General features: G+C 44.0%; 2 protein-coding genes across 2 annotated transcripts in view; both read left to right on the top strand.

Annotated features, from left to right (window-relative positions):
- Nucleotides 1–2,603, top strand: part of SLC25A20 (solute carrier family 25 member 20) — a 29,703-nt gene extending 27,100 nt beyond the window's left edge. The window contains exons 6-9 of the mRNA XM_047773759.1: nucleotides 219–291; nucleotides 666–775; nucleotides 1,237–1,361; nucleotides 1,779–2,603. Coding sequence (XP_047629715.1) covers nucleotides 219–291; nucleotides 666–775; nucleotides 1,237–1,361; nucleotides 1,779–1,841 — 371 coding nt within the window. The 3' untranslated portion in view covers nucleotides 1,842–2,603. The remainder of the gene's footprint in view (nucleotides 1–218; nucleotides 292–665; nucleotides 776–1,236; nucleotides 1,362–1,778) is intronic.
- Nucleotides 2,604–9,369: 6,766 nt separating this feature from the next.
- PRKAR2A (protein kinase cAMP-dependent type II regulatory subunit alpha) overlaps nucleotides 9,370–26,887 on the top strand; it is a 94,138-nt gene continuing 76,620 nt past the window's right edge. The window contains exon 1 of the mRNA XM_047773741.1: nucleotides 9,370–9,917. Within this exon, the coding sequence (XP_047629697.1) occupies nucleotides 9,665–9,917 (253 nt within the window). The 5' untranslated portion in view covers nucleotides 9,370–9,664. The remainder of the gene's footprint in view (nucleotides 9,918–26,887) is intronic.

Genomic DNA, 26,887 nt, shown 5'->3' with positions numbered 1-26,887 from the left:
TGAAATATCATGCTCGTTTGTGCTCACATATGCCAGTGCTTGTCCCAGAGCACCATCTGATCACTGCAAAGTGATTATTGCAAATAGGAAGTGCTGCTGAGGAACTTCTCAGGAAACCTTGAAGGGTCCCGTGCCAAGCTTGGCTCTCCTAATATCAAGATCAAGAAATCTGTGAGGATTCTATATCATTTCATTGGCCTTTTTCTTGCCACGAACAGATGTTCCAGCCAGTGGGATGTATTTCATGACATATGAGTGGCTGAAAAATACCCTCACTCCAGAAGGAAAGAGGTAAGGAGAACAGAATAACTTAGAAGCCACTTTGCCCAATCAGGGTAGGTTGCTCTTTCCTCTTAGTAGGTCTGAAGGCAGAAGTAGGACTTGCTTCTGTCTCCATGTCCACTTACCTCTTGTTGCTGCTGAGGCCCAGCTAATACTGAGACCTCTTACTTTGTGCGTCACCCAGTGGAGCAAGTGTTTGAAACAAGTGCATGAAACCTCCTTCAAGGAGTGGTAGCTTACCATGTCACAGGAGCTTTGGCGTTAGACCTCCTCCCTGCAGCCAGTTTCTCTCTCTCTGTGGCTGCTCTTCTGCATGGGAGGGATGGTCTGAATGCTACTCTCACAGCTTTTGTCTGACTGGGGCTGTGATTGGTATCCTGCAGTGTCAGTGAGCTCAGCGTGCCTCGGATCCTGGTGGCTGGAGGCATCGCAGGGATCTTCAACTGGGCTGTGGCAATCCCCCCAGATGTGCTCAAGTCCCGCTTCCAGACTGGTTAGTAGAGGAGAGCGGGGTGGGTGGGGTTGGAATGGGTCCCAGAACTGGCTGCCCCTGGGGTACAGAGCTCTTAAGGCTCTAGGGATACTGACTCTCCATAGTAGCATCCAGCGTCTGTCTGACCAACATTCTCCTTTGCAGCCATTTGTGTTCTGGACTCATTTTCTTATGGGCCAAACACAAAATAAGTGAGATAAGACGTCAGATCAACCCTTCTTCCTCCACATGAGCAGGACTGTCTTATTCTTCATTTCTGTCTCTACTTCCTAGACACTAATAGTCCAGACATTTGTGTCTATTTGTCTAAAAGTGAACTGTGTTGACTGTGGTCTAGTCCCAGATAACTTGCAAGGTGTCCTCTCCCTGGTACTGTGGTCTCTAGGAAGCCTTGACTACAAACTTGTCCCCATGTGGGTATGGTCAGATCAGTTGGGTTAACAGTTGGGTTCTGCCCACAGCACCTCCTGGGAAATATCCTAACGGTTTCAGAGATGTGTTGAAGGAGCTGATCAGGAATGAAGGAATCACATCTTTGTATAAGGGGTTCAATGCAGTGATGATCCGAGCCTTCCCAGCCAATGCAGTGAGTAACTGGCGAGGGTCGTACTTTCCCTTTGGGACTCAGAGCAGAGTGCAGGTTGGCCAACTTTTTCTTGCTCCTGGGATTAAATTGAGGGCTCAGTTTTTCCAAAAATCCCACCGTCACAGAGCCTCCTTATTTACTCCCTTTCCTGAAGCTGCCAGAAGATTTGCTGTTGTGATTCTCTGAGATGAGGAGCTTTGACTTCTTGACCTGGCCATCGGAAGTGGGCAGTTGTGGGAACATGCATTTTCTTCCCCTTTTAGGAAAGAGAAAGTACAACTTGTTTCCGTGACCTGGGGTGGGAATAAGATTAGAGAGGGTTTCTGGTCCTGAACGGCCAGTCAAGCACAGTGCTGGGGTCTCAGTGAATAGTCACAACTTCTCTTGGCTTTTCTATTCCTTCCAACCCTTTCTCAGGCCTGTTTCCTTGGCTTTGAAGTCGCCATGAAGTTCCTTAATTGGATCACGCCCAACTTGTGAGGCCAAAGTCTGCTCAAGTCTTCAAGATGCTGGAAGCTGTCATCAAGGAGGAATAGTGGGCAGGACTGGGCCATCCTGAAGGACGTGGGGGTGGGATGGTGGGATGAGAGCTCTGTGCATGGACTTGTTGAGACCACTGCCTTAATGACAATGTCTCCCTGGTATAATTTGCCATTTTGAAACTTGAATTCACTCTTCTCAATTTAAGGGATCTCATGGAGATTTGGAGATGGAGTAAGTAGCTTCTGGGCCAAATACCACGTGTGGCCGGTGTTGACTACTGGCCCTACTACACAAAAAATACTCCTCGAGGAAGAGGGAATCTCACCCTCTCATTGGATACACTTGCATGTTTTCAACCAGCTGACCAGGAGCTAGGGGCTTCTTTGATCCCTAGCCAGGAACACTCACCAGATTTCCAGGGTATCATTTAATCCTGGCCTGCACATGGGAATGTGGACTTGAGGCCCACATCTGCCTGTCCAAGTGGACTGAGCAAATGTGCCTAGGGGGAGATAGCGTGTTAACAGTCAGGTGGTTTTTTTTAATGCATGCAAATAATCAAAATTAAAACTCGAGTAGCCTAATTTCCCAGGAGTAGGTAGAGAGCTTTCCCTCCAACACAGTGAGGAGTTTTGAATCAACAGTCCCAGCTTGCTAGGATAAGTGAGAAAGCCAGTGTGTAGGGAGGCTCTTTTTGCACACTCTTCTCATGAGAGCACCCTATTTTAACAGGAAACAATAAATATGTTTTCTAATTTTTGCATTGTGTGAAATTTTTTCCTTTGATTCTGGGTCATTTCAAAAAGCAGCCTGTGGCCTTGGTGGAGGCTGTTAGGGATCCAGTATCCTTCCCTGATTGCTTTAGGTAGGAGCTCCAGCAGGAGAAAGAGGAGGAAGCTTTGGCCAGCCCAGCTTTCTCTGACCGCCCCAGCCCCACCTGCTTGAGGATAGGGTGGGGTGGATGGGGCAACTTGATTGATAACTGTTACCACATCCCTCAGTACAAGCCTGGCACACAGGCTCTGTCAAGGCCCAGCCTGCAGCCCATCCTTTCATTCTTTCACCTCTCTGCCCTCGGCCATTTTAGCTAACAGATGGAGAGTCAATTGTTCTAAAAGACCAAAAGCAACCCTGAGTTGTCATATGGACTTTGGGGTCCCTGTGTGATCTGATGTCACCAGCCTAGCATAACTAATCAGGCTTATGATGAAGCCCAGGTAGCCAGAGGAGTTGAGGGGGTCAGAGTGAAGGGTCACAGGCTAGTCTCTCCTTGTCTGGTGGAGAGGCTACCAGAGCTGATCTCCTCTGGCATTGCCCCATCTGGCAGTCACAGTTCCACTGGCATTTTCCGCCTCGCTGCAGCTGCACAGAAATCCTTGGACTTTGGCTCGAGAGCTATCACTATAGGTAAATGAGTGAGAAGGGAAGGGGCCCACCCCCATCAGGGAGTGGGGTTGGCTAACCTGGCTGGAAGCTGAAGATTTAGAGGTTTAAGGAAGGGGGCTTTATCCCTGGGAAGACATTTTTGGATGATGGTCAAGTGAAAAAAAAAAAAACAGTTTTAGGGATGCACATTGTGTGCCCTCTGCCTGGGAAGATTAATTCAGTGTTATGCTTTCCACCTCTCATGCTGCAGGATATCTTTGTTTAATCTCTCACTGATTTGGAGATAGCTACATATGTGTCTCCTGAAGCTCTTCTCAGCATTACCCAGTTCTGAAATCTCGGCCTTTCCCTGGGAGCCCCGGTGAATACATTTGCATTCTAGCCAAATGCCAGCCATTCCCATGGTTCAGAACCACTTTTACAGTTGCCGCTTCTGGATATTTTGCCCTTGAAACAGCTTCCATTTTAAAATGGAATGTTTTGGTCCCTTGATGTTAGTAGTGGAAGATTCTTTTACTCCTTTGGGTGTTCAGTAGACAGATGTTAAGTCAAGTAGGGAAGCCCTAGAGGCATATTTGTGAAGGGAGCAGAGCAGATGGTGAGTAACTCCCTCCTGGCTGGCACGTCCTGTTTATGATGCACTTTGAAATGCCACCTGTTTGTGATCTCTTCTCTTCCTGAAGGGGATAAGGGTGGGGGGTGGTTTGGAGCCCTCCCAAGCAATTTTTCTGACTGTCACAGACAGACTTTAGTAGAAGCCAGTGACTGTTAAAAGAACCAGCCGGTGACAACAGCCTCACCCAGGCACGAAGAAGAATATAACTGGGTCAAAGGTAAAGGACAGGACAGGTTGTTATAACCTCAGCCTATTGGAAGCAATAGTGACATGATTTCTGCTGTAAGATCATAGCATCTTTACCCATAGTTCTCGCCCCACAGTTCTTTTGAGAGGAAAACCCCCTATGCCCTTTCTTTTTTTTTTTTTTTTTTGTCTTTTGTTGCTGTTGCTATTTCTTGGGCCGCTCCCGCGGCATATGGAGGTTCCCAGGCTAGGGGTTGAACCAGAGCTGTAGCCACCCGCCTACGCCAGAGCCACAGCAACGCGGGATCTGAGCCGCGTCTGCAACCTACACCACAGCTCACGGCAACGCCGGATCATTAACCCACTGAGCAAGGGCAGGGCCCGAACCCGCAACCTCATGGTTCCTAGTCGGATTCGTTAACTACTGCGCCACGACAGGAACTCCCCCCATGCCCTTTCTAACCTCTTCACGGGTCCATTCTCATCTCTTTAACCTCATGTAACTCAGTGTTTAATGGGTAGGGATTTTTATCCCCAATTTCAGATGTAGAAGCCAAAGCTCAGACAGGGTAAACTGACCTATCAAGATCATTGGCAAGTTGATAATAAGAGTGTGGGTAATGGAATACTGTGTGGCTGTCCACAGGCCTGAAGAAAGTCTTATGATGCTATCAGAATTTGTCCTTGGACTGCTTGACCCAAGCTCCAAGAGGCCTGCTGTACTGGATGGTCAAAGCCCAGGCAACTGTCATATGAGTTAGGCCAGGGATGGCACACAGAGTCCCAACAGGCACTGGGAAAGTCCCATGGACAAATGCTCCTTGAGGGCTCCTCCTTTCTTTGCTCCAGATGGCATGTAGGCCTGTGGCTTTCCAGCCAGGCTCTCCTTTGCTTCCCAGGTTCTGTTTCTTCCCAGATATTTCAGAGATAGACCCTAGGTTCACTGCAGAGACTAACACTTTCAAGGGGGTGGCTTGCAGGTGCAGAAATAGGCAGCCTGTGAATTAACTGCTCCCTTGAGCATGGACACTTGTTTAAAAAAAAAAAAAAAAGACCAAAGGCAGTGGTCTCATGGAGGTGGCATTCTGGAGTCTGGAGGACAGCTTGGGTGAGGGCAGAAGAACCATAGCCCTTTCCCTATCCTTCCTGTCCACTAGAGGCTCATCAGTACTTGTAAGGCAAAGGAGAAACTGCTATTGGTAGATACTAAATATGCTGGGAGGACTGGACCTGGGGGCTGGCATGTAGAGGTCATCAGGTGATCAACAGTTCCCAAGAGATGGATAGGGGACTGGAGTGGAATAGAAAAATGGCCCCTTTGGGCAGAGATGGGGGAGGTGTTTCAGCTAGGGCTGAGTCCCCCACAATAGGTCAGAGGTCAGAGGGCGTCAGAGGGCCAAAAGGATATAAACAAGGAGATATGGGTCAAGAGCAGGCTGTCCTCCAGGGAAGTCTAGGGGAGTTTGGCCTTCTACCTTCTTCCTAGAAAGAGGGGGGAAACCTTTTAAATAATAAATCTGTCAAGAGTACAGGAAAACCACTGTTGCATTGGAAATAGCAGTTGGTACCCTACCCATGTTCATTTTCACCAGACTCACCACTGTTGGGCTGAACATGTGCCCCACCTGTGTTACTCAGCATACATAGTTGTAAACACTTTTGAGAACTGGCCCCATTGTGTCCATGTCTGCCTGAGATTGGTGGTGTGGCAGTCTGTGCAAGATGAAGACTCATTGTTGGATAGTGAGTAGGACTAGGTTGGAGTTGAGCACCCATCAGGACTCTGGGATCTCCTTTTCTCTACCATGGTCTATGTATTTCTCTTGCTTTCTAGGATCTCTGCTTTTGACCTTTTCCACCCACCATCATTTGGTGCTGGCAACTGTTTCCCAGTTACTGGCTGCATGTGGGTTCAGTTGCCATGGTAACCCCCCAGTGGTGCAGCTGGACAGGCTTGAATGAAGGTCAGGCTTGAATGAAGGTCTTCCTAGAAGGGTGAGCATTCGGGATTTGAGGCTCAGGCCCCTTGAATTCTCTCTTGCTCCAGGGCCCTATTCTTTTGCCAGATCAACTGGATATTCATGAAGGCCTTTGGGATTCACCTTGCTATTATTGGAGGTTTTCCCAGAAAGGGCAGATCTCTGCTCTGGGGACCAGATGCAAGGAGAAGGGAGTCAGGTTAGGCCTAGAGGCTGGCTGTCCATCCTCACTGAGGCTGGTCTGTGGAGACAGGTGAGGAGCAGCTATGAAGTTCCTACTTTCTGTGGCCCCCATTTCCTCCAGGTTCAAGGATGCCTTTGAATGCCATGTTTGCTCGATGGATAGAATGGCTATGCTTTGGGGCATCTGAAGACAAGCCAGGGACCAGTCTCCTTCTGGCAGAAGCTGACAGAGTTTCCTTGGAGTGACTAGGAGAACCTGCCCACAGCCAGCTCTGTTGTCAGTCCTGGAGTAGCCTCTTCTGACTCTATTTTGAAATTGAAGTGAGAGTCCTAACTGTAGAGGTGCCTGTCCGTCTTTAAAAAATATAAGACCTGACAAATGGGCTATGACTGGAGTTGTGGATTTGCCTTTCCAAAGGGTTAGTGGTATGATTGCTTAAAGTGAGTCAGATCCCCAGGTGTGGCAGTGCAGTGGAAGACCCATTTAGGTTTCCTGGGAATGGTCTGACTACTGGAAAGCTTGAAAAAGGGTCAGTCTGTTCACAAGGAGAGAAGAGTTGAACACTGCTCCTCCGCCCCTCATTGCCCGTCCTTAATGAAGTATTAATATATGTGTGTGTGTATTTTTTTGCTTTTTAGGGCCACACCTGTGGCATATGGAAGCTCCCAGGCTAGGGGTTGAATTGGAACTGCAGCTGCCAGCCTATGCCACAACCACAGCAACTCAGGATCCGAGCTGTGTCTGCGACCTACACCACAGCTCACAGCAATTCCAGATCCTTAACCTACTGAGTGAAGCCAGGAATCAAACCCAAAACCTCATGGTTACTAGTCAGATTTGTTTCCACTGCACCACAAGAACTCTGAAATCTTTGTGTTCTGAGATCAGAAACACAGCTTTTTCTTTTTTTTTTCTTTTTTTTGTCTTTTTCAGGGCCGCACCTATGGCATATGGAGGCTCCCAGGTTAGGGGTCTAATCTGAGCTACAGCTGCTGGCCTATGCCAGAGCCACAGCAATGCCAGATCCGAGCTGCTTCTGGGCCTACACCACAGCTCACGGCAATGCTGGATCCTTAACCCACCCAGCAAGTCCAGAGATCGAACCCACGACCTCATGGTTCCTAGGATTCATTTCTGCTGCGCCACGACAGAACTCCAGAAGCACAGCTATGATGCAAAGGATCTTAGTTCTGAGACTGAGGTCAAGAGAGCAGTTTCATTGGCTCTTCTTTCTGTACAGAAATTTATCATTCATTTACTTTTTCATCATTAATTCAGTAAATCTGCCCCAAGAGTGTGCAGTAAGGACCCAGTAGGGAACAAGCTTATACTATCCCTTCCTTCACAAATTTGACAGTCCAGGACTCTTTCCAGCAGTCAAGAAACTTATCCAGGGAGATACCACTGTTTGGAATCACAGGCCTGCCTGGCCTAGAGCCTGGGTAGCATCTATACCAGTGGGGGCTGGATGTTCCTGCTTGTTGAAGCTCAGTTCCCAGTAGCACTGAGCTCCTGGGTGTGTGCCAAGCTAATATGAGAGATCCTAGTGAGGATTTTAATTAATGCTGGGTAATTACCAGGTGGAGCGTAACCATCCCAAATGCCTTTCAGATTCCCAGGGCTACATCTAGTCACTTTCTGCCTGGGCCCAGCAAAGAGAGGGAGGATTCTATTCTATGCCCTCTGAGTCTTTGGTCAGCACTTATGCTGTATGGACATCCCAGGAAAGTTTCCACCTTTTCCTGTTCCCCTCCAATTTGGTGTGCATGAAGGGGCAACTTGGGAAATAGCATGGCTTCTCCAATTTCACCTATGCCCTCTCCCCAGGGGCAAAGGATATCTGTGCCTTGTGGTCTGCTCAACACCATTAAAGTACTGCTGGCCCAGGGTGGAATATAGGGATAGAAGAGATATCCAGACCTAGTCCTGGGAATCCTGATTGTATTGCTCAAGAGGAGAAAAAGGCACAGTGGTCATTCCTGCTCTGGGACTTTCTCTTTCTCTCTTGCTCTCTCTGATTTTTTTTTTGTCTTTTTGCTATTTCTTTGGGCCGCTCCCACGGCATATGGAGGTTCCCAGACTAGGGGTGGAATCGGAGCTGTAGCCACTGGCCTATGCCAGAGCCACAGCAACTCGGGATCCGAGCTGCGTCTGCAACCTACACCACAGCTCACGGCAACGCCGGATCGTTAACCCACTGAGCAAGGGCAGGGACCGAATCCGCAACGTCATGGTTCCTAGTCGGATTCGTTAACCACTGCGCCACGACGGGAACTCCCTCTCTCTGATTTTTGTTGTTGTTGTTCTACCCAGTTTTGTGGAGGGTTTCTTGCCCTTTTTTGGAGGCTTAAGTTCTTCTGCCAGTGTTCAATAGATGTTCTGTGCGAATTGTTCTATGTGTAGTTTTGTTTTTTTGATGCGTGTGCCACTTCCAAATTGAGCTCGGCGGTCCTGCAAGCCGTAGAGCACATGGAGTGGGAGTTGTCAAAAAACACCTCTCTTTTGTGGGAGGTGAGTGAGACATCTTAACTCCTCTGCCATCTCGATCTTTCTCTCCTGCTCTGGGTCTTATTCCCTTTTCTCAAGGAACATGTTTGACCTTCTGAGCTCTTCCAGGCTTATTTATCTGCCTTTGGCTCCAAAATTACTATATCACTGAAACTCCTCCTATCTACAAGGTCTTCTCCCTTTGACATCTCACAGTCTTCCTGCCAAGACTTCCTGCCAAGACTTCCTGCCCTATTCCACCCTGAGATCTGGGTGGTTCTGACTTTACCAGGTCTTTGCACACAGACCTAGGCCACATGGCTTTTCTCCAGATGCTCCTATGGCCAGATCCTGCCCAGGCCTCTGAACCAGCTTAAATGCCATCCCTTAATGTGGGCCCTCTTGCTCTGCACTATAGCTGGAACCACACTGAGGTGGTAATGTGCATTTTTACGTTGACTCTCGGTTATGTCCCTGGCACTTAGTAAGGGCTAGCAAACGGGAGGGTCCTAGGGTGTGTTGAAAGAAAAAATTAAAAATAAGCGGCGCTAATGGACCCGCTTAACGGGAAAACCATTAATTCCTGCGCCTTGCGGAGAGACTGCCTGGCAGGCCCGGCTGCCTACTGGCGCACGCGCACTGAGTGCCAGAGCGCTGGCGGGAGCGCGCACGCCCGCGGCAGCGTGCGTCACAACCCGGGCTCCAGCCCCGCCCGTCCCGCTTGCCCGCCCGTCGGTACCCGCGGCTACGGCGGCGGCTGCCCAGTGACAGCGGCGGCGGTACGAGGCCGGCAGGAGTAGCGTAGGGTGGCGCGACCCGGAAACGCACACCCGGCCAAAGGGCGACCTGGCGCGAGGGAGGCCCAGCCCAGGTCGCGCGTGAGGAGACCTCGCGGGTGCCGGGCGGGAGGCCGGCGTGAGGGAGCGCCCAGACAGTGGCTGCCGGCGGCCGGGTCCTGCCTGTCCTCGCGGCCGCCGCCGGCATGAGCCACATCCAGATCCCGCCTGGGCTCACGGAGCTGCTGCAGGGCTACACCGTGGAGGTGCTGCGGCGGCAGCCACCCGACCTGGTTGACTTCGCGGTGGACTACTTCACCCGCCTGCGCGAGGCCCGCTCCCGAGCCTCCACCCCACCCGCCGCCCCTCCTTCCGGCTCCCAGGATCTAGAGCCCAGCTCTGGCCTTGTCACCGACGCGATCGCGGACAGCGAGTCGGAGGACGACGAGGACTTGGACGGTAGGAGGCAGGCTGGGCCAGGGGTCGCGGTGGGGGGGTGTCGAAGGAGCAGTGGCGGGTCGGGTAGGGGTCTCTAGGAGTTCCAGAGGGGGCTTCGGGGGCTAGGCCTGCAACCCTGGGCCCGGGACCTTGAAGCTCTCGGGCGGAGTTTGTCTGGGTTCCCGAACCGCGGGCTTGAGCCCCGCGTGTGCCACTTCCAAATTGAGCTAGGCAGTCCTGCGAGCCGTAGAGCGCACGGAGTGGGAGTTGTCAGATTCAGCTCAAGAGAAACGTGCGCGCTTTCGGCCCGCATGCTGGCGCGGGGCCGGAGGGGCGTGGAGCCCACGGCTGCTTGGCCTCTGCTGGAGACCCTTCGCCCACTTTCGTTCCGAAGACAAGAACATTCACATCCACTGACTCATATTTCATAGCCAGGAAGGTAACTTTGGAAAGAATTCATTTTGTGAAGTTATTGTGAAAAACTTCGAGCATATACAAAAATAGAGCGAAAATGTGAAATGAACCCCTATATACCATCACCCCCATTACACAGTTGAAAGATCTGTCACAGATGTTTCAGCTGTATTTTTTTTTCCTCTTTGCTGAAGTATTTTAAAGCAAATTCCAGCATTTCACCCTTGGTGCTTGAGTATGCATTTCTTAAAGTACGGATCCTGGAAAGAAAAAAAAACTATATATATAATATCTATATATATATACACATAATAATATAATAATAATTTATATATATATAAATTTGGCTAAGATAATTGGATCAAATAAATTTGATGAGGGTAAACAATAACTTTTTTTAGCATATGGGTTGCAGGAAAGAGAACAGTAATACTTTCTATATATGATTTAAGCAGGGTTGTCAGAAAGCAATTCCATTTTCCTTGGTTGCTTCAACATAGGCTTTGTCAACTTAACAATAGAATTACCCTACTTTTGAACAGCCAGATTTTTTGAACTCATTTTAAAAAATTAAATTATAGGAGTTCCCGTTGTGGCACAGTGGACAAATCTGACTAGGAACCATGAGGTTGCAGGTTTGATCCCTGGCCTTGCTCAGTGGGTTAAGGATCTGGTGTTGCCCTGAGCTGTGGTGTAGCTTGCAGACTCGGCTTGGATCCCACGTTGCTGTGGCTCTGGTGTAGGCCAGTGGCTACAGCTCCGATTAGACCCCTAGCCTGGGAACCTCCACATGCCACAGGAGCGGCCCTAGAAAAGGCAAAAAGCCAAAAAAAAAAATTAATTATAGTCGATTTACAATGTGTCAATTTCTGCTGCACAGCAAAGTGACTCAGTCATACACACACACACACACACACACACATTCTTTTAATATTATTTTCCACCATTGTCTGTCCTAGATTGGATATAGTTCTCTGTGCTATATATAGGACTTTATTGTCTACCCATTCTAAATGTAATAGCTGGCATCTATTAACCCCACACTCCCAGCCCATTCCACTCCCTTCTCCCTCCCCTAGACAGTCAGAAGTCTGTTCTCCATGTGTGTGAGTCTTGGACAGCCAGAATTTAACAAAAAAGTGAAAACATTTGCGGGACAGAGTTAGAGACTTAGTGTTGCTAGATCATATTGGAGAAAAAAAATCCCAACAGCCTAGTTCTGAATTGAATCCATATTCAAGTCAGACTGGCAGGGAGTTAATTATTGGTCATTGCTGTTAGAGGTTGTAAGCTTCAGTTTCTGGACAGCTTTCCTAAGTTTATTCATACCAAGTGTGGAAATTGCTTTTCTGGGTTTCCCCTGACTTAATACACATTAAGTTATGGGTTTTTCACCTTGAACCTGGAAATCAGAAATTATTTTCCAACTCTGCCACCAGATCTCTGCCACAGAAGTGTTTGGTGGCCCAAGACAAAGCTGCGGAACCTGTTTGATTTTAAATTCACTTATCTTTAAAACAGGTACAGTGACAACAACTTCCTAGGGATAAATTGGTTTTTTATTTGTTTTTGCTTTTTGGCTACATTTGTGGCATGTGGAGGTTCCCGGGCCAGGGATTGAACCCGTGCCACAGTTGTGACTTGCGCCATAGATGTGTGGCAAAACTGGATCCTTAACCTGATACACCACAAGGGAATTTCTGGGATAAATATGTTTTTAAAAGCTTTGTTTCAGGAGTGAATCCTACATTTGTTTCACTGTCATAACTATACAACACAAAGCTATAATCTTCTTTGTGACAATTTTTATTTACACAGAACAAATATTCTGTTAGTCCCGGATGAGTAAAACAGAGTTTACAAGTTTTGTGTTATATCTTCATTCTGTGTCATCTTTAATTAATCTTTTTCAAAATTGAGTTGGCTTAAATCTTTGTAACTCTGTGCTTTATTTTATTGGTATATAAATATTCTTTTGTTTATATCTCTTAAGTTGCTGTACTAAATATAATTATAGAAATCAACACAGAGTGAACTTCTATTTACAGATAATAGACTAAAAATACACTGCACACAGTGGAATACTAGTTCACACCCATGAGGATGGCTATTATGAAAAAAAAAACAACAACTAGAAAATAGCAAGTGTTGTTAAGGATATAGAGAAGTTGGAACCCTTGCTCATTGCTGGTGGGAATGTAAAATGGTTTGGCTGCTGTGAAAAACTGTTTGGCAGTTCCTCAAAAAGTTAAACATAGAATTACCTACCATGTGATTGAGCAGTTCCACGGCTATGTATATACCCAGAAGAATTGAAAGCAGGAGTTCCCGTCGTGGTGCAGAGGAAACGAATATGACTAAGAACCATGAGGTTTCAGGTTCGATCCCTGGCTTTGCTTAGTGAGCTAAGGATCCTTGCCATGAGCTGTGTGTGGGCTGAAGATGCGGCTCAGATCTGATGTTGCTGTGGCTGTGGCTGTGGCTGGCAGCTGTAGTTCTGGTTGGACCCCTGGCCTGAGAACCTCCATGTGCTGCAGGTATGGCCCTAAAAAGCAAAAAAAAAAAAAAAAAAAAAAAGGAATTGAAGGCAGGGAATCAAACAGATACTTATATGCCAGTATTCATTGTAGCATATTCACAAAAGGCAGAAACATCTCAAGTATTCCATTGAACAGATGAGTGGATAAATATGGTGTAGAGGTGTATACAAAATGTGGTATATACATACAACGGAGCACTATTCATCCTTAAAAAGTAATGAAATTCTGACACAACATGGATGAGCCCTGACAATATTATGCTAGTGCAATATGCTAGACACAAAGGGACAAATGTTGTATGATTCTTTTAGTTGAGGTACCTAGAATAGGCAAACTTATAGAGACTGAAAGCAGAATAGAGGTTACCAGGGGCTGGGAAAGTGGATATGTGGGAGTTACTGTTTAATGGGAACAGAGTTTCTATTTGGGATGATGAAAAAGTTCTGAAATTGGATAGAGTTGATAGTTATACAACATTGTGCAATGTAGATTATGAATGTACTTAATGCCATGAATTGTATACTTACATGGTTAGAATGGTAAATTTTATGTTGTGTATTTTACCACAATTTTTAAAAAGACAGGAAAAAAAATACATTGCATATCCAGTGATTAGGAACATTAAGATAATAAATCCACAGTGTCTAAAATAAGAAATAGGATATGTAGTGTTAGAACTGTATATATCAAAGAGACTTTGTTTTGTAAGATCCTGAATGTCTAACCCCAGTTCAGTTTATCAAACAGTATGCTATTATAAATACTCAAATAACTTAGCTAGTTTTTAACAGTTTGTTAATTACAGTTTTGATATCAAGCAGCATACCAAGAGAGTGCCCGTTGTGGCACAACAGAAACAAATCTGACTGGAAACCATGAGGTTCCAGGTTTGATCCCTGGCCTCATTCAGTGGGTTAAGGATCCGGTGTTGCTGTGAGCTGTGGTGTAGGTCACAGACACGGCTTGGATCCTGTGTTGCTGTGGCTCTGGTGTAGGTAGGCAGCGGTAGCTCTGATTAGACCCCTAGCCTGGGAACCTCTACATGCCGAGAGTGCAGCCCTAAAAAGACAAAAGATGAAACCCCCCCCCAAAAAACAGCATACCAAGTATGAAGTATTATAGTGTTTATTTAGTTCTTGGGAAAGCCTGAAGGGTTCAGACTTATTAATACACTTGTCTAACTGCATCCTTATAAGAGCAATAAATAGGCATCTAAACTTGATTCACTTCTGTAATGACCACAAAACATTTATACTTGTGGGTCTCACGGCATTTTTTTGGGTAACAGCTTTATGGAGACATACTCCATGTAACCATATAATTTACCCATTTAAGTATATAATTCACTAGTTTTAGTATATTTATTTACAGATATATAAAACCATCATCACAATAAATTTTAGAACATTTTCATCACCCCAAAAAGGCCCCCACACTTTAGCCATTGCCTGCTGACACTCTCATTCCCCTCAGTTCTAGGCAACTAACTGATTTACTTTCTATCTCTATGGATTTGCCTATCCTGGCCATTTAATATAAATGGAATTATAAAATAAGCGGTCTTTTGCTTCTTTAACTTACCATAATATTTTCAAAGTTCATCAATGTTGTAGCATATATTAGTGCTTCATTCCTTTTTTTTTTCTTTTTGGCCACAGTTCCCAGGCCAGGGGTTGAACCCACAGCACAGCAGCACCCTGAGCTACTGCAGTGACAATGCCGATCCTTAACCCACTGCACCACAACTCCCTTCATTCCCTTTTTTTTTTTTAGCTGCTTGGCAGCATATGGAGTTCCTGGGCCAAGGGTTGAATCCAAGCCAGAGTTGTGACCTATGCCACAGCTACAGAATGACAGATCCTTAATCCAGTGCGCTGGGCTGGGGGTTGAACCCACATCCCTGCCACTGCAGAGACACTGTTGATCCTGTTGCACCACAGTGGAAATTCCTTATTCCTTTTCTTTTTCTTTTTTCTTTCTTTCTTTCTTTCTTTTTTTTTTTTTGGCTTTTTGTCTTTTCTAGGGCCACTCCTGCGGCATATGGAGGTTCCCAGGCTAGGGGTCGAATTGGAGCTGTAGCCGCCAGCCTACGCCAGAGCCATAGCAACTCGGAATCTGAGCTGCGTCTGTGACCTACACCACAGCTCACAGCCAAGCCAGATCCTTAACCACTGAGCAAGGCCAGGGATCGAACCCGAAACCTCATGGTTCCTAGTCGGATTTGTTAACCACTGCACCACGATGGGAACTCCTCCTTATTCCTTTTCATTGCTGCATTCTGTTCCATTGTTTGCATCTACCACATTTTGTTTATCCATTCATCACTTGATGGAAGTTTAGGTTGTTTCCACTTTTTGACTCTTAGGAATAATGCTGCTGTAAACAAGTTTTTGTGTGGCCATAGGTTTTCATTTCTCCTTAAAACATACCCAGAGATAGAATTGCTATACCACATAGTAACTCTTATATTTAACCTTTTGAGGAACTGCCAGACTGTTTTTCAGAAGTGGCTGCACAATTTTACATTCTAACCATTAGTGTATTGAGGGTTCTAATTACTCCCTATCCTTGTTTTTTCAGCTGTTTTTTTAAAAAAAATTTTTTGGCTGTGCCCAAGGCATGTGGAAGTTCCCACGCAAGGTATCAAACCCCCACCAAAGTTGTGACCTGTGCCACAGCTATGGCAACATCTGATCATTAACCTGCTGCACCACAAGGGAACATCCAACACTTTACTATCTCTTTTTATTATAGCCAAACTAATGGGTAGGAAGTAGTACCTCACTGTTGTTTTGCTTTGCAGTTCCCTAATGATGTTTGAGCATTTACCATGTGTTTGTTGGTCATTTGTGTATCTTCTTTGGAGAAATATCTATTGGAGTCCTTTGTCTATTTTTTAAATTGGTTTGTCTTTTTTTTTTTGTCTTTTTGCCTTTTCTAGGGCCACACCCAAGGCATATGGAGGTTCCCAGGCTAGGGGTCGAATCGGAGCTGCAGCTGCCGGCCTACACCAGAGCCACAGCAACTCAGGGTCCTAGCCGCGTCTGCAGCCTACACCACAGCTCACAGCAATGCCGGATCCTTAACCCACTGAGCAAGACCAGGGATCGAATCTGCAACCTCATGGTTCCTAGTCGGATTCTTTAACCACTGAGCCAGGACGGGAACTCCTGTAGTTAGATTCTTAACCCACTGTGCCACAGCAGAAACTCCAATTTTTGTTATTTTTTTGTATAATAAGTATAATAAGTAAGGTACCTCATCTTTTTCACGTGGATAAGCAGTTGTTCCAGCACCACTTTTTTTTTGGGCTATACCCATGGCACATGGAAGTTCCTGGGCTGGGGATAGAACCTGCACCACAGCAGCAACCCAAGCTGCTGCAGTGACAATGCAGGCTCCTTAATTCGATGTACCTCAAGAGAACTCTTAGGACCACTTATTAAAAAGATTGTTCTTAGAGTTCCCACTGTGGTGTGGTGTGCTAAGCATCCAACTGTAGCAGCTCAGGTTGTTGCAGAGGTGCAGGTTCGATCCCTGGCCACAGTGGGTTAAAGGATCTGGCACTGCTGCAGCTGCAGTTCGGATTCAATCCCGAGCTTGCGAACCTTCATTTTGCTGAGGTGCATGCATAAAAAAATAAGACTAAATAAAAATAAAAGGACTATTCTTTCCTGATTTAATTGTCTTGGTACTCTTTTTAAAAATCAGTTGACTGTAAATGTGAGAATCTGCTTTGAACTCTCAGTTCTATTCCATTGATCTATATCTGTCTGTGTGCCACTGTTACACTGTTTGATTACTGTAGATTTGTAGTAGTTTTGGAATGAGGAGATGTGAATTCTCCAGCTTTGTTCTTTTTCAAAATTGTTTCAGCTATTTGCATATCCTTTGCATTTCCATACTTTAGGATTAGTTTGTCAATTTCTGCTAGGAGGCCAGCTGGGATTTTGATAGAAATTGCATTGACTTGGGAGTTCCCGTCGTGGCGCAGTGGTTAACGAATCCAACTAGGAACCATGGGGTTGTGGGTTTGATCTCTGGTCTTGCTAAGTGGGTTAAGGATTCAGTGTTGCTGTGAACTCTGGTGTAGGTTGCAGACGTGTCTCGGATCCCAAGTTGCTGTGGTGTAGGCTGGCGGCTACAGCTCCAATTAGACCCCTAGCCTGGGAACTTCCATATGCTGAGGGCGTGGCCCCAGAAAAGACCAAAAAAAAAAAAAAATTTGCATTGACTTTGTAGATTAATTTGGAGAGTTTTGCCTCTTAACCATGTTAAGTCTTTCTATGAATATGGGGTGTCTTTCCATTTATTTGGATCTTTAATTGCTAAATTACAGAACAACAGTGTTTTTTAGTTTTCAGAATGTAAGTTTTATGCATCTTTTGTTAAATCTATTCCTAAGTAATTTATTTCTTTTGATGTGATGTTGTTTTATTTTATGTATTTATTTTTTGCTTTTTAGGGCCACAGCAGTGGCATATGGAAGTTCCCAGGCTAGGGGGTCGAATCGGAGCTGCAGCTGCCAAACTACACTACAGCCTCAGCAACTCGGGATCTGAGCCTCATCTGCAACCTTTACCACAACTCCCGGCATCTCTGGGTCCCCAACCCACTGAGCGAGGCCAGGGATGGAACGCATCCTCATAGATGCTGGTCAGATTTGTTTCTGCTGTGCCACAATGGGAACTCCTCTTTCGTTGCGCTTTTTTTTTTTTTTTTTTTTTTTAAAGGGCCGCACTTGCGGCATGTGGAGGTTCCCAGGCTAGGAGTTGAATCTGAGCTGCATCTGTGACCTATACCACAGCTCATGACAATGCCAGATCCTTAACCCACTGAGTGAGGTCAGGGAATGAACCCGCAACCATATGTTACCTGGTCAGATTCGTTTCCGCTGCACTGCAATGGGAACTCCTTGATGTGATTTTAAATGGAATTGTTTTCTTAAGTTCATTTCAGATTGCTTATTGCAAGTGCACAGAAGTACAGTTAATTTTTTAAAATACTTACCTTGTATCTTGCAACCTTGCAGAACTTGTTATTTCTATAGTTTTTTAGTAGAATCCTTAGGATATTTCCTCAGTATTTTTTATTGCACAGTATATACCACATAACAATAGTAGTTGATCCAAATTTCATTAGCAGAACTTTTTTGGGGAATTGCTTAATAACATTCCTGCAGTTCACATATATGGATCTCTCAGCAGGATTTCAACACTGTTAAAACTAGCCATTTTGAAACTCTCCCTCCTTGCCATCTGTGTCTTTATCCACCACTTGGCTTACTCTGCCCGCACCCCTCCTTTAAAAATTTTTTTTATTTAGGGCTCCAGGTGCGGCATATGGAAGTTCCCAGGCTAGGGGTCAAATCAGAGTTGTAGCTGTCGGCCTGCTCCACAGCCACAGCAATACCAAATCCCACCCCCATCTGCAGCCTACACTGCAGCTTGCAGCAAGGCCAGGCCCTTAAACCCACTGAGCGAGGCCAAGGATTCTCATGCATACTAGCTGCATCTTAACCCACTGAATCACAACAGGAACTCCTGTTTCTTATGCTTCTTAACTGGATGAACCTGAGCATCTGTAGGCCTCCCCCTCATCTCTTCTCAACCCTACCTCTTTCCTACACCATTACCTTTCTTTCCTCTTTTGATCACCTTTCTTTCCTTTTTCCTTCCTTTAAAAACTTGTGGTAAAATATACGCAATGTAAAATTTGCCATTTTAACCATTTTTTTGGACTTAAAATGTATTAGTGTCAGGTGTATAGCAAAGTGAATCTTTTTTTTTTTTTTTTTTGCTTTTTTCGGGCTACACCCACAGCATATGGAAGTTCCCAGGTGAGGTATTGAATCAGAGCTACAGCTGCTGGCCTACACCATAGCCAGAGCAACTTGGGATCCTAGCCATATCTGGGACCCAGTGAGTGAGGCCAGGGATTGAACGTGCATCCTCATGGATACTAGTCAGATTAGTTTCTGCTGTGCCACGATAGGAACTCCCAAAGTGAATCATTTATACATACAGATATATCCATTCTTTTTTTCCTATACGTTATTACAAACTATTGAGTAGATTTTCCTTGGTATACAGTAGGTTCCTGTTAACCATTGTATAATTCAGTGGCATTAAATATATTCATTTAAGTAGACTTTTAAAAAAGTAAAACATACATGCAAAATTTGCATGAATCATAAATATGCAGCTTAATTATTTATAAAGTGTGCACACTGTGTATCCCATCAACTAGATGAGGAATATCAGCTGGAGGAAACTATCACATCAAAAGCATACACTTTAGGAGTTGCCACTGTGGTGCAATGGGATCAGCAGCCTCTTGGAAGCACTGGGACACTAGTTTGATCCCAGTCCAGCACAGTGGGTTAAGGATCTGGTGTTGCCTCAGCTGTGGCTTGGGTTTAGACTACAGCTCAGATCTGATCCCTGGCCTGGGAGCTCCATATGCCTCTGGGTGGCTAAAAGTAGGGGGGAGGGGAAAGAGCACATAATTTACACAATTGTAACCATAAATACAGGTCTATATAATTAGGACAACTAACATTTATTAAGCCTTTATTCTGTATTAGTCTTACCTTTCAGTGGTTTTTTTGCATATCTCATTGAATCCTCATCCTGTAATGTAGGAATTGTAGTTGTCTTCATTTCACAAGTGAGGAAATTGGGACCTAGAGATTCTCCAAGATCATATCATAAGCAGGGTTTAACTCTAGACTGGAGTTAACGTCATTATACTGTTCATATTATTTCATGCCTGAGCTACCCTCATTTTTTTTCTTGCCTTATTTATTTTTTACAGAAAAGGCTATAAGCATTAACAAATTTCTCATCAGAGATGTCATAATGAAAATTTTTTTTTTGTCTTTTTGCCTTTTCTAGGGCTGCTCCCACGGCATATGGAGGTTCCCAGCCTGGGGGTCGAATTGGAGCTGTAGCCACTGGCCTACACCACAGCTCACGGCAACTCCAGATCCTTAACTCACTGAGCAAGGCCAGGGATTGAACCTGCAACCTCATGGTTCTTAGTCAGATTCGTTAACCACTGAGCCACGACGGGAACTCCATGAATTTTTTTTTATTGTGGTAGAATATATATACATAAAATTTAATGTACCATTTTAAAGTATACAGTTTAGGGGCAGTAAGTGCATTCATTATTTTGAGTAACTGTCATCACTGTTTTGTGTCCTCCCCCCCCCCCCCCCCCCCCCCCCGCTGCTTTTTACAGCCACAGCAACAGCAGATCTGAGCCATGTCTGTGACCTACACCACAGCTCATGGCAACACCAGATCCCCAAGCCAGTGAGCAAGGCCAGGGATCAAACCCAAATCCTTGTGGATACTAGTCGGATTTATTTCCACTGCACCACAATGGAACTCCTTTTCTTCTTTTTCAAGATTGTTTTGGTTTTTAGGACTCCTTACAATTCCACATGAATTTTAGGATCACCTTTTCTATTTCTGCAAAAAAAAAAAAAGCCTGTTCTCTTAAATTTCATCTTCAGATTAGTGGTTGTGAATATACACAATTACAACTGATTGTGAATTGATCTTGTACCCTGAAATTTGTGGGTTCTTTAAGATTTTCTATATATAAGACCATGTAATTTGAGAATAGTTTTATTTGTTCCTTTTTAGTTTGAATGACTTTTATTTCTTTATCTTGACTAATTGTTCTAACTCAGACTTTCAGTAATGTGCTGAATAAAGGTGACTAAAGCAGACATCCTTGTCTTGATCTGGGGGGAAATTTTTCAGTCTTCTCACATTAAGTAAGATGTAAGTTGTGGGTTTTTCATTAATACTCTTGCTATGTTGAGGAAATTCCCTTTAGTTACTAGTTTGTTGGGTACAAAATGGTGTTGGATTTTGTCAGATGTTTTTTCTGCATCAATTAAGATCACGTGTTTGTTTTCCTTTCACTCTTCTAATATGTGGTATATTACATTGACTGATTTTTAAATGTTGAACCAATCTTACATTCTTGGAATAGATCCCACTTGGTGGTCATGGTGTAAGGTATAATCCTTTTAATACGCTGCTGGATTTAGTTTGCTAGTATTTTGTTGTCATAATAATTTTTTTACTGCATTTTGTAAATTTATTATACTCTACCTAATTATTTCCCATTTAGATTGGCTCCCAATATTTGCTAGTATGAGCTTTTTTGTGTGCATACAGTTTCTTGTTAACAATGGATAATTTATTAAAATAGCTGATTTAAGTATCTTCAATGATGACTTTGACCTTGATTCCTGGCTCAATGCCGACAAAGTAACCTGTTTAATAATCTCAGAAGGACTATGAAAGTTAGTGAGTTGCTTGTAGATCCTCATTTGGAAAAGATTCCCAGTCAATACCTTTACCCCAAGGAGTTTTTCCTAAATAGTGATTTTCAAGAGTCTTGGTAGGCATCCAAACTGGTCCTTTCACTTTGAGATTCTTTTTCTTTGGTCCTTTGATTAAGTCAGCACACAACGTCAACAGAGATTTACATTGCGGTTGGGTAGGGTAATTCTAGTTTGGTGAATCACCACTCTGGCTCCATGGGTGATTTTCTGTTATATGTAAGAACCATGGCTGAGGTGAGGCTTCCTGACAGAGTTGTTCCTTGGGGGGAGCCAACAGTGGTGAGTTGGGAGCAAAAGCTAGGAGCAAGACTTGGCAGACCTGAGATCTGCTACAGCTGTGATTGTATCTTCTCAAAGAGCATATAAGCCTTTTTTTCTTTCCGTTTTTGACTTATTTACCTAGAATAGATTGCTAGAAACAAAATTATTGTGTCAAAAGATACTTTTTTGGGCACTTAATTGGTACCATGTGATCATACTGCTTTTCAGAAGGATCATGCCAATCAGCATGCAGTTACCAGGAACATACATGAATACCAAATTTGCTGTACATTTTTTTTTTTTGTCTTTTTGCCATTTCTAAGGACGCTCCCATGGCATATGGAGGTTCACAGGCAAGGGGTCGAATTGGAGCTATAGTCACCGGCCTACACCAGAGCCACAGCAACATGGGATCCGAGCCGCATCTGCAACCTACACCACAGCTCACGGCAACACTGGATCCTTAACCCACCTAGCAAGGCCAGGGATCGAACCCACAACCTCATGGTTCCGCTGAGCCATGACAGGAACTCCTTGCTGTACACTTTTGAAAAATTAAAATACAGTTGATGTACTATATTTTATGTTAGTTTCATAGGTACTACATAGTAGTTTGACACTGCATATGTTATGAAATGATCACACAAATTTTTTGTACGCTTGATAGAAAAGGTATTGAAATTCTTTAAAAATAGGAGTTCCCATCATGGCTCAGTGGTTAACGAACCTGACTAGCATCCATGAGGAGGTGAGTTTGATCCCTGGCCTCACTTAGTGGGTTAAGGATCCAGTGTTGCCACTGCCTTGAGCTGTGGTGTAGGTCGCAGACATGGCTTGGATCCTGCATTGCTGTGGCTGTGGTGTAACAGCTTGGATTCAACCCCTAGCCTTGGAACCTCCGTAGGCTGTGGGTGCAGCCCTAAAAAGACAAAAAAAATATTCTTTAAAAATAATTAATTTTTGGAAAATTTTTCTCAGTATTTTACTTTCAATTTTATTCATTTAAAGAAAGTTGAACCTTTTATTCATCTAATGTCTGCTCATGTCTAATGTAGGGTTGTATATTTGAGGCACTTATTTTGATAGAGGTGATAAGAATTATTGAATCCTTGCTTTCAGAAGGTAAGGGAAAGACCAAAGTCATGGTTCACCTCCCCTCACTCCCGACTTGGGGTGAACCCAGTATTATTCTTGGAGTAATATGTGGATATACTGTTGTTGTTGTTTTAGAAAAATGGAGTCCAGTTGGAGCGACGTATGGGAAGGGTTAAATTAAATTAAATTTTTAAATTTCTTTGCCATGCCCATGGCATGCAGAAATTCCCGGGCCAGGGATCTAACCCACACCAAGGCTGACTGGCATTTGCTGGCATTCATAACGCTGAATCCTTGATCCACTGGACGCCGTGGAACTCCAGGGATATTCTGTTATCAGAGATACTAGGTAAAGGTAAAACTCTTGTTTCACTTCTCAAGACACTCTAAAACTATCTGGAGTTAGTGCAGACTGCACAGATTATGGCTGGGTCCCAAAAGACTGCCCTCTACAGACCCTAATCAAAGAAAAATCCAGGTGTTTTGTCTTCATACTGACTAGCTATAAATTTGAGGTTCCCATGACCCCACCTTAAGTTTGATAATTTGCTCACAGAACTTAGGAAAGTGCTTTACTTACTGGTTTATTATAAAGTATACAACTTAAGTACAACCAAAGTGATTGCAGTTTTACATTCCTACCAGGAATATATGAGGGTTCTAATTTCTCCACACTATTTCTTTTTTTCTTTTTTTTTCTTTCTTTCTTTCTTTTTTTTTTTTTTTTTTTTTTTGTCTTTTTAAGGGCTGAACCCGCAGCATATGGAGTTTCCCAGGCTAGGGGTTGAATCCCAGCATATACCACAGCCACAGCAATGCCAGATCTGAGCCATGCCTGTGACCTACACTACAGGTTACAGCAACACCGAATCCTTAACCTACTGAGCAGGGCCACGGATTGAACCTTCACCCTCATGGATACTAGTCAGATTTCGTTTCTGCTAAGCCACGATGGGAACTCTAAGTTCACCATTTTAAAGTGAACAATTCAGTGGCACTTAGTACATTGACAGTGTTGTACAATCACCTCTATCTAGTTCTAAAACATTTCCACCACTCCAACTTAAAACTTTTCACCCATGAAGCAGTTGCTCTCCATTCCCTTACCCCTGTTACTCCCAGCTGTGGCAACAACCAGTCTGCATTCTTTCTCTATGGATTTTTTCCTATTCTGGAATCATACAGTATGTGTCTGACTTCTTTAACTTAGCATAAGGTTTTCAAGTTTTATCTATATTTTAGTGTGTAACCATACCTCATTCCTTCTTATAGCTGAATAATATTCTGTTGTATGTATATATGACAATTTGTTTATCCATTACCATTGATGGACATTTGGGTCCAATCCACCTTTTGGCTATTGTGAATAGTACTGTTATTAACATAGCCATGTATTTATTTGGGTACCTGTTTTCAATTCTTTAAGCTATATATTTATGAGTGGAATTTTAAGGTGTATGGCAATTTTATGTTTAGCTTTTAAAGAGATGCTAAAATGTTTCCTACAGTGACTCAACCATTTTATCTTCTTGCCCATATACACGGATTTTAGTTTCTCCATATCCTTTCCCTTACTTGTCTTTTTGATTATGCCTATATTAGGGGTGTGGAGTGGTATCTCAGTGGGGTTGCATTTCCATTATGATTAATAATGTCGAATGTCAGGAGTTCTCTTCGTGGCTCAGCGGTTAATGAACCTGACTAGGATCCATGAGGATGCGGGTTCAATCCCTGGCCTCTATCAGGGGGTTAAAGATCCGGTGTTGCTGTGGCTGTGGTGTAGGCCGGCAACTGTAGCTCCGATTTGACCCCTAGCCTGGGAACTTCCATATGCTGTGGGTATGGCCCTAAAAAGCAAAAAAAAAAAAAAAAATCTTTTCACGTGCTTGTTGTCCATTGGTATATCTTATTTGGAGAAGCATCTACTCAGGTCCTTAGTCTATGTTTTCATTGGGTTGTCTTTTTGTAGTTCAATTGTAAGAATTCTTTATATTTTCTGGATACTAGTCCCTTACCTATGTGACTTGCAAATATTTTCTCCCATTTTGTGAGTTGACTTTTTATATTCTCGAATCACACAAGTTTTAAATTTAGATAAAGTCAGTTTTATTTCTTTTGTTGCTGTGCCTTGAGTTTCATATCTAGTCTGCTTTTTCTTTCTACCCTAGTCCTCTTCTCTTCTTTGACAACCACAGAAATTTCTCATCTCAAATACCTTGCTCTCTTTAGTCCATTCTCCACCCAGTAGTCAGATATATATGTTTTAAAATGGACACCATGTCATATTACTCTTCAGTTCAATTCCCCTCAGTACAAGTAGAATGAAATTCACATATCTTGTGTGGTCCGCACAGTCCTACTAGATTTTGTCTATTTTTTTCTCTCTACCTGCTCTCTCTAACCCTTCCATTCCTGCTAAGCTTGTTGCCAGGGTCTTTATCTCTTTAAGTAGTCTGTGGTTGTTGTTGGCCCTCCTTGAATCTTCTCTGACTCCAACCAACTGGCTCTTCTTCCTTTAGGCCTCAGCTTCAGAGCAGCTTTTCCAGATTGCTTTGCCTAGACTGGATCCCTCTCTTGTTTTTTTTTTTTTTTTTTTTTTTTTTGCCATTTCTAGGGCCGTTCCCTCGGCATATGGAGGTTCCCAGGCTAGGGGTCGAATCGGAGCTGTAACCTCCGGCCTACGCCAGAGCCACAGCAACTCGGGATCTGAGCCGCGTCTGCAATCTACACCACAGCTCACGGCAACGCCGGATCGTTAACCCACTGAGCGAGGGCAGGAACCGAACCCGCAACCTCATGGTTCTTAGTTGGATTCGTTAACCGCTGCGCCACGACGGGAACTCCTGGATCCCTCTCTTGTTAGAGTTCAGTAGTATCCCAGATGGTTACATTAGAGCTCTAGTAATGATCTAGAAGTCTTGTTTTTTGTTGTTGTTGTTGTTGTTATTTTTCTCTCAATAGAACAGCAACTCTATGAGGATGGGAAATTTTCTTTTTCTTTGTATTGTCTCCAGTGCTTAACATACAGCCTGGCCCATAATATATACTTAAAAAGATCTTGTTGGGGAGTTCAACTGTAGCACAACTGGATCAGCAGCATCTCTGCAGTGTTGGGACGCAGGTTTGATCCCCAGTGCAGCACAGTGGGTTAAGGATCTGCTGTTGCTGCAACTGTGGCTTGAATCTAATGCCTGGCCTGGGAACTCCATATGCTCCAACTGTGGGGTGGCCAAATAAGAAAAAAAAAAGATCTTGTTGATTAAATGAGTGAGTTTATGGACTGAGATGCTGATTTTGGAGACTGCTATCACAGAGCACATTATGGGAACACAGAGATGGGAGCTAAGGAAGACAGTAATTGGATGTCAGTGGTATTGGAAGCAGTGGAGTAGTCAAGTTGGATAAGGCCAGTGTTGAAGTTCTGCTTTTGATACTTACTATTTACTTTTTGATACTTTTAAAATATTTTTGACTTTGTGAAAAAGGATGATATCCCTCAATGATCTGCTTATAAACTGTTTTTATTATAAAAAAGAGCCAGACTGGGAGTTCTCGTTGTGGCTCAGAGGAAATGAACCTGACTAGTATCCATGAGGATGTGGGTTCAATCCCTGACCTTGCTCCGTGGGGTACGTATCCAGTGTTGCCATGAGTTGTGGCATAGGTCACAGACACAGCTTAGATCCTACATTGCTGTTGGTAGCTGTGGCTCTGATTCACTAACAATGAAGTATCAATAACAGAAATTAATAAAACAATCCCATTTATAATTGCATCAAAAAATAAAATAACTGGGAATAAATCTAACCAAGGAGATGTAAGACCCATAGTCAGAAAACTATATGAAACTGATAAAAGAAATTAAAGACAACACAAACAAATAGAAAGATATCCTGTTCTTACAGATTTGACGAACTTCCTGTTTAAAGTCTAAAATTTAGTGTACGACTCTTTGGTATTTAAAAAAAGGGCCTTTTGGGAGTTCCTGTTGTGGTGCACTGGAAATTAATCTGACTAGCATCCATGAGGAGGTGGGTTTGATCCCTGGCCTCACTCAGTGGGTTGGGGATCGTGCATTGCTGAGAACTGTGGTGTAGGTCACAGACAAGGCTCGTACCCTGCTTTATTGTGGCTATGGTGTAGGCCAGCAGCTGTAGCTCCGATTTGACCCCTAGCCTGGGAACTTCCATATGCTGAGGGTTCAGCTCTAAAAAAACAAAAAAATAAAATAAAACAAAAAATAAAAAAGGGCATGTTTAGCTTGTATTATTTTTTTTCTTTTTCTATTTTTTTGTTTTGTTTTGTTTTGCCAT

This window comes from Phacochoerus africanus, chromosome 1, assembly GCF_016906955.1.
Source record: "Phacochoerus africanus isolate WHEZ1 chromosome 1, ROS_Pafr_v1, whole genome shotgun sequence".
Lineage (NCBI taxonomy): Eukaryota > Metazoa > Chordata > Mammalia > Artiodactyla > Suidae > Phacochoerus > Phacochoerus africanus.
This window is presented reverse-complemented; position numbering and strand designations above follow the sequence as displayed.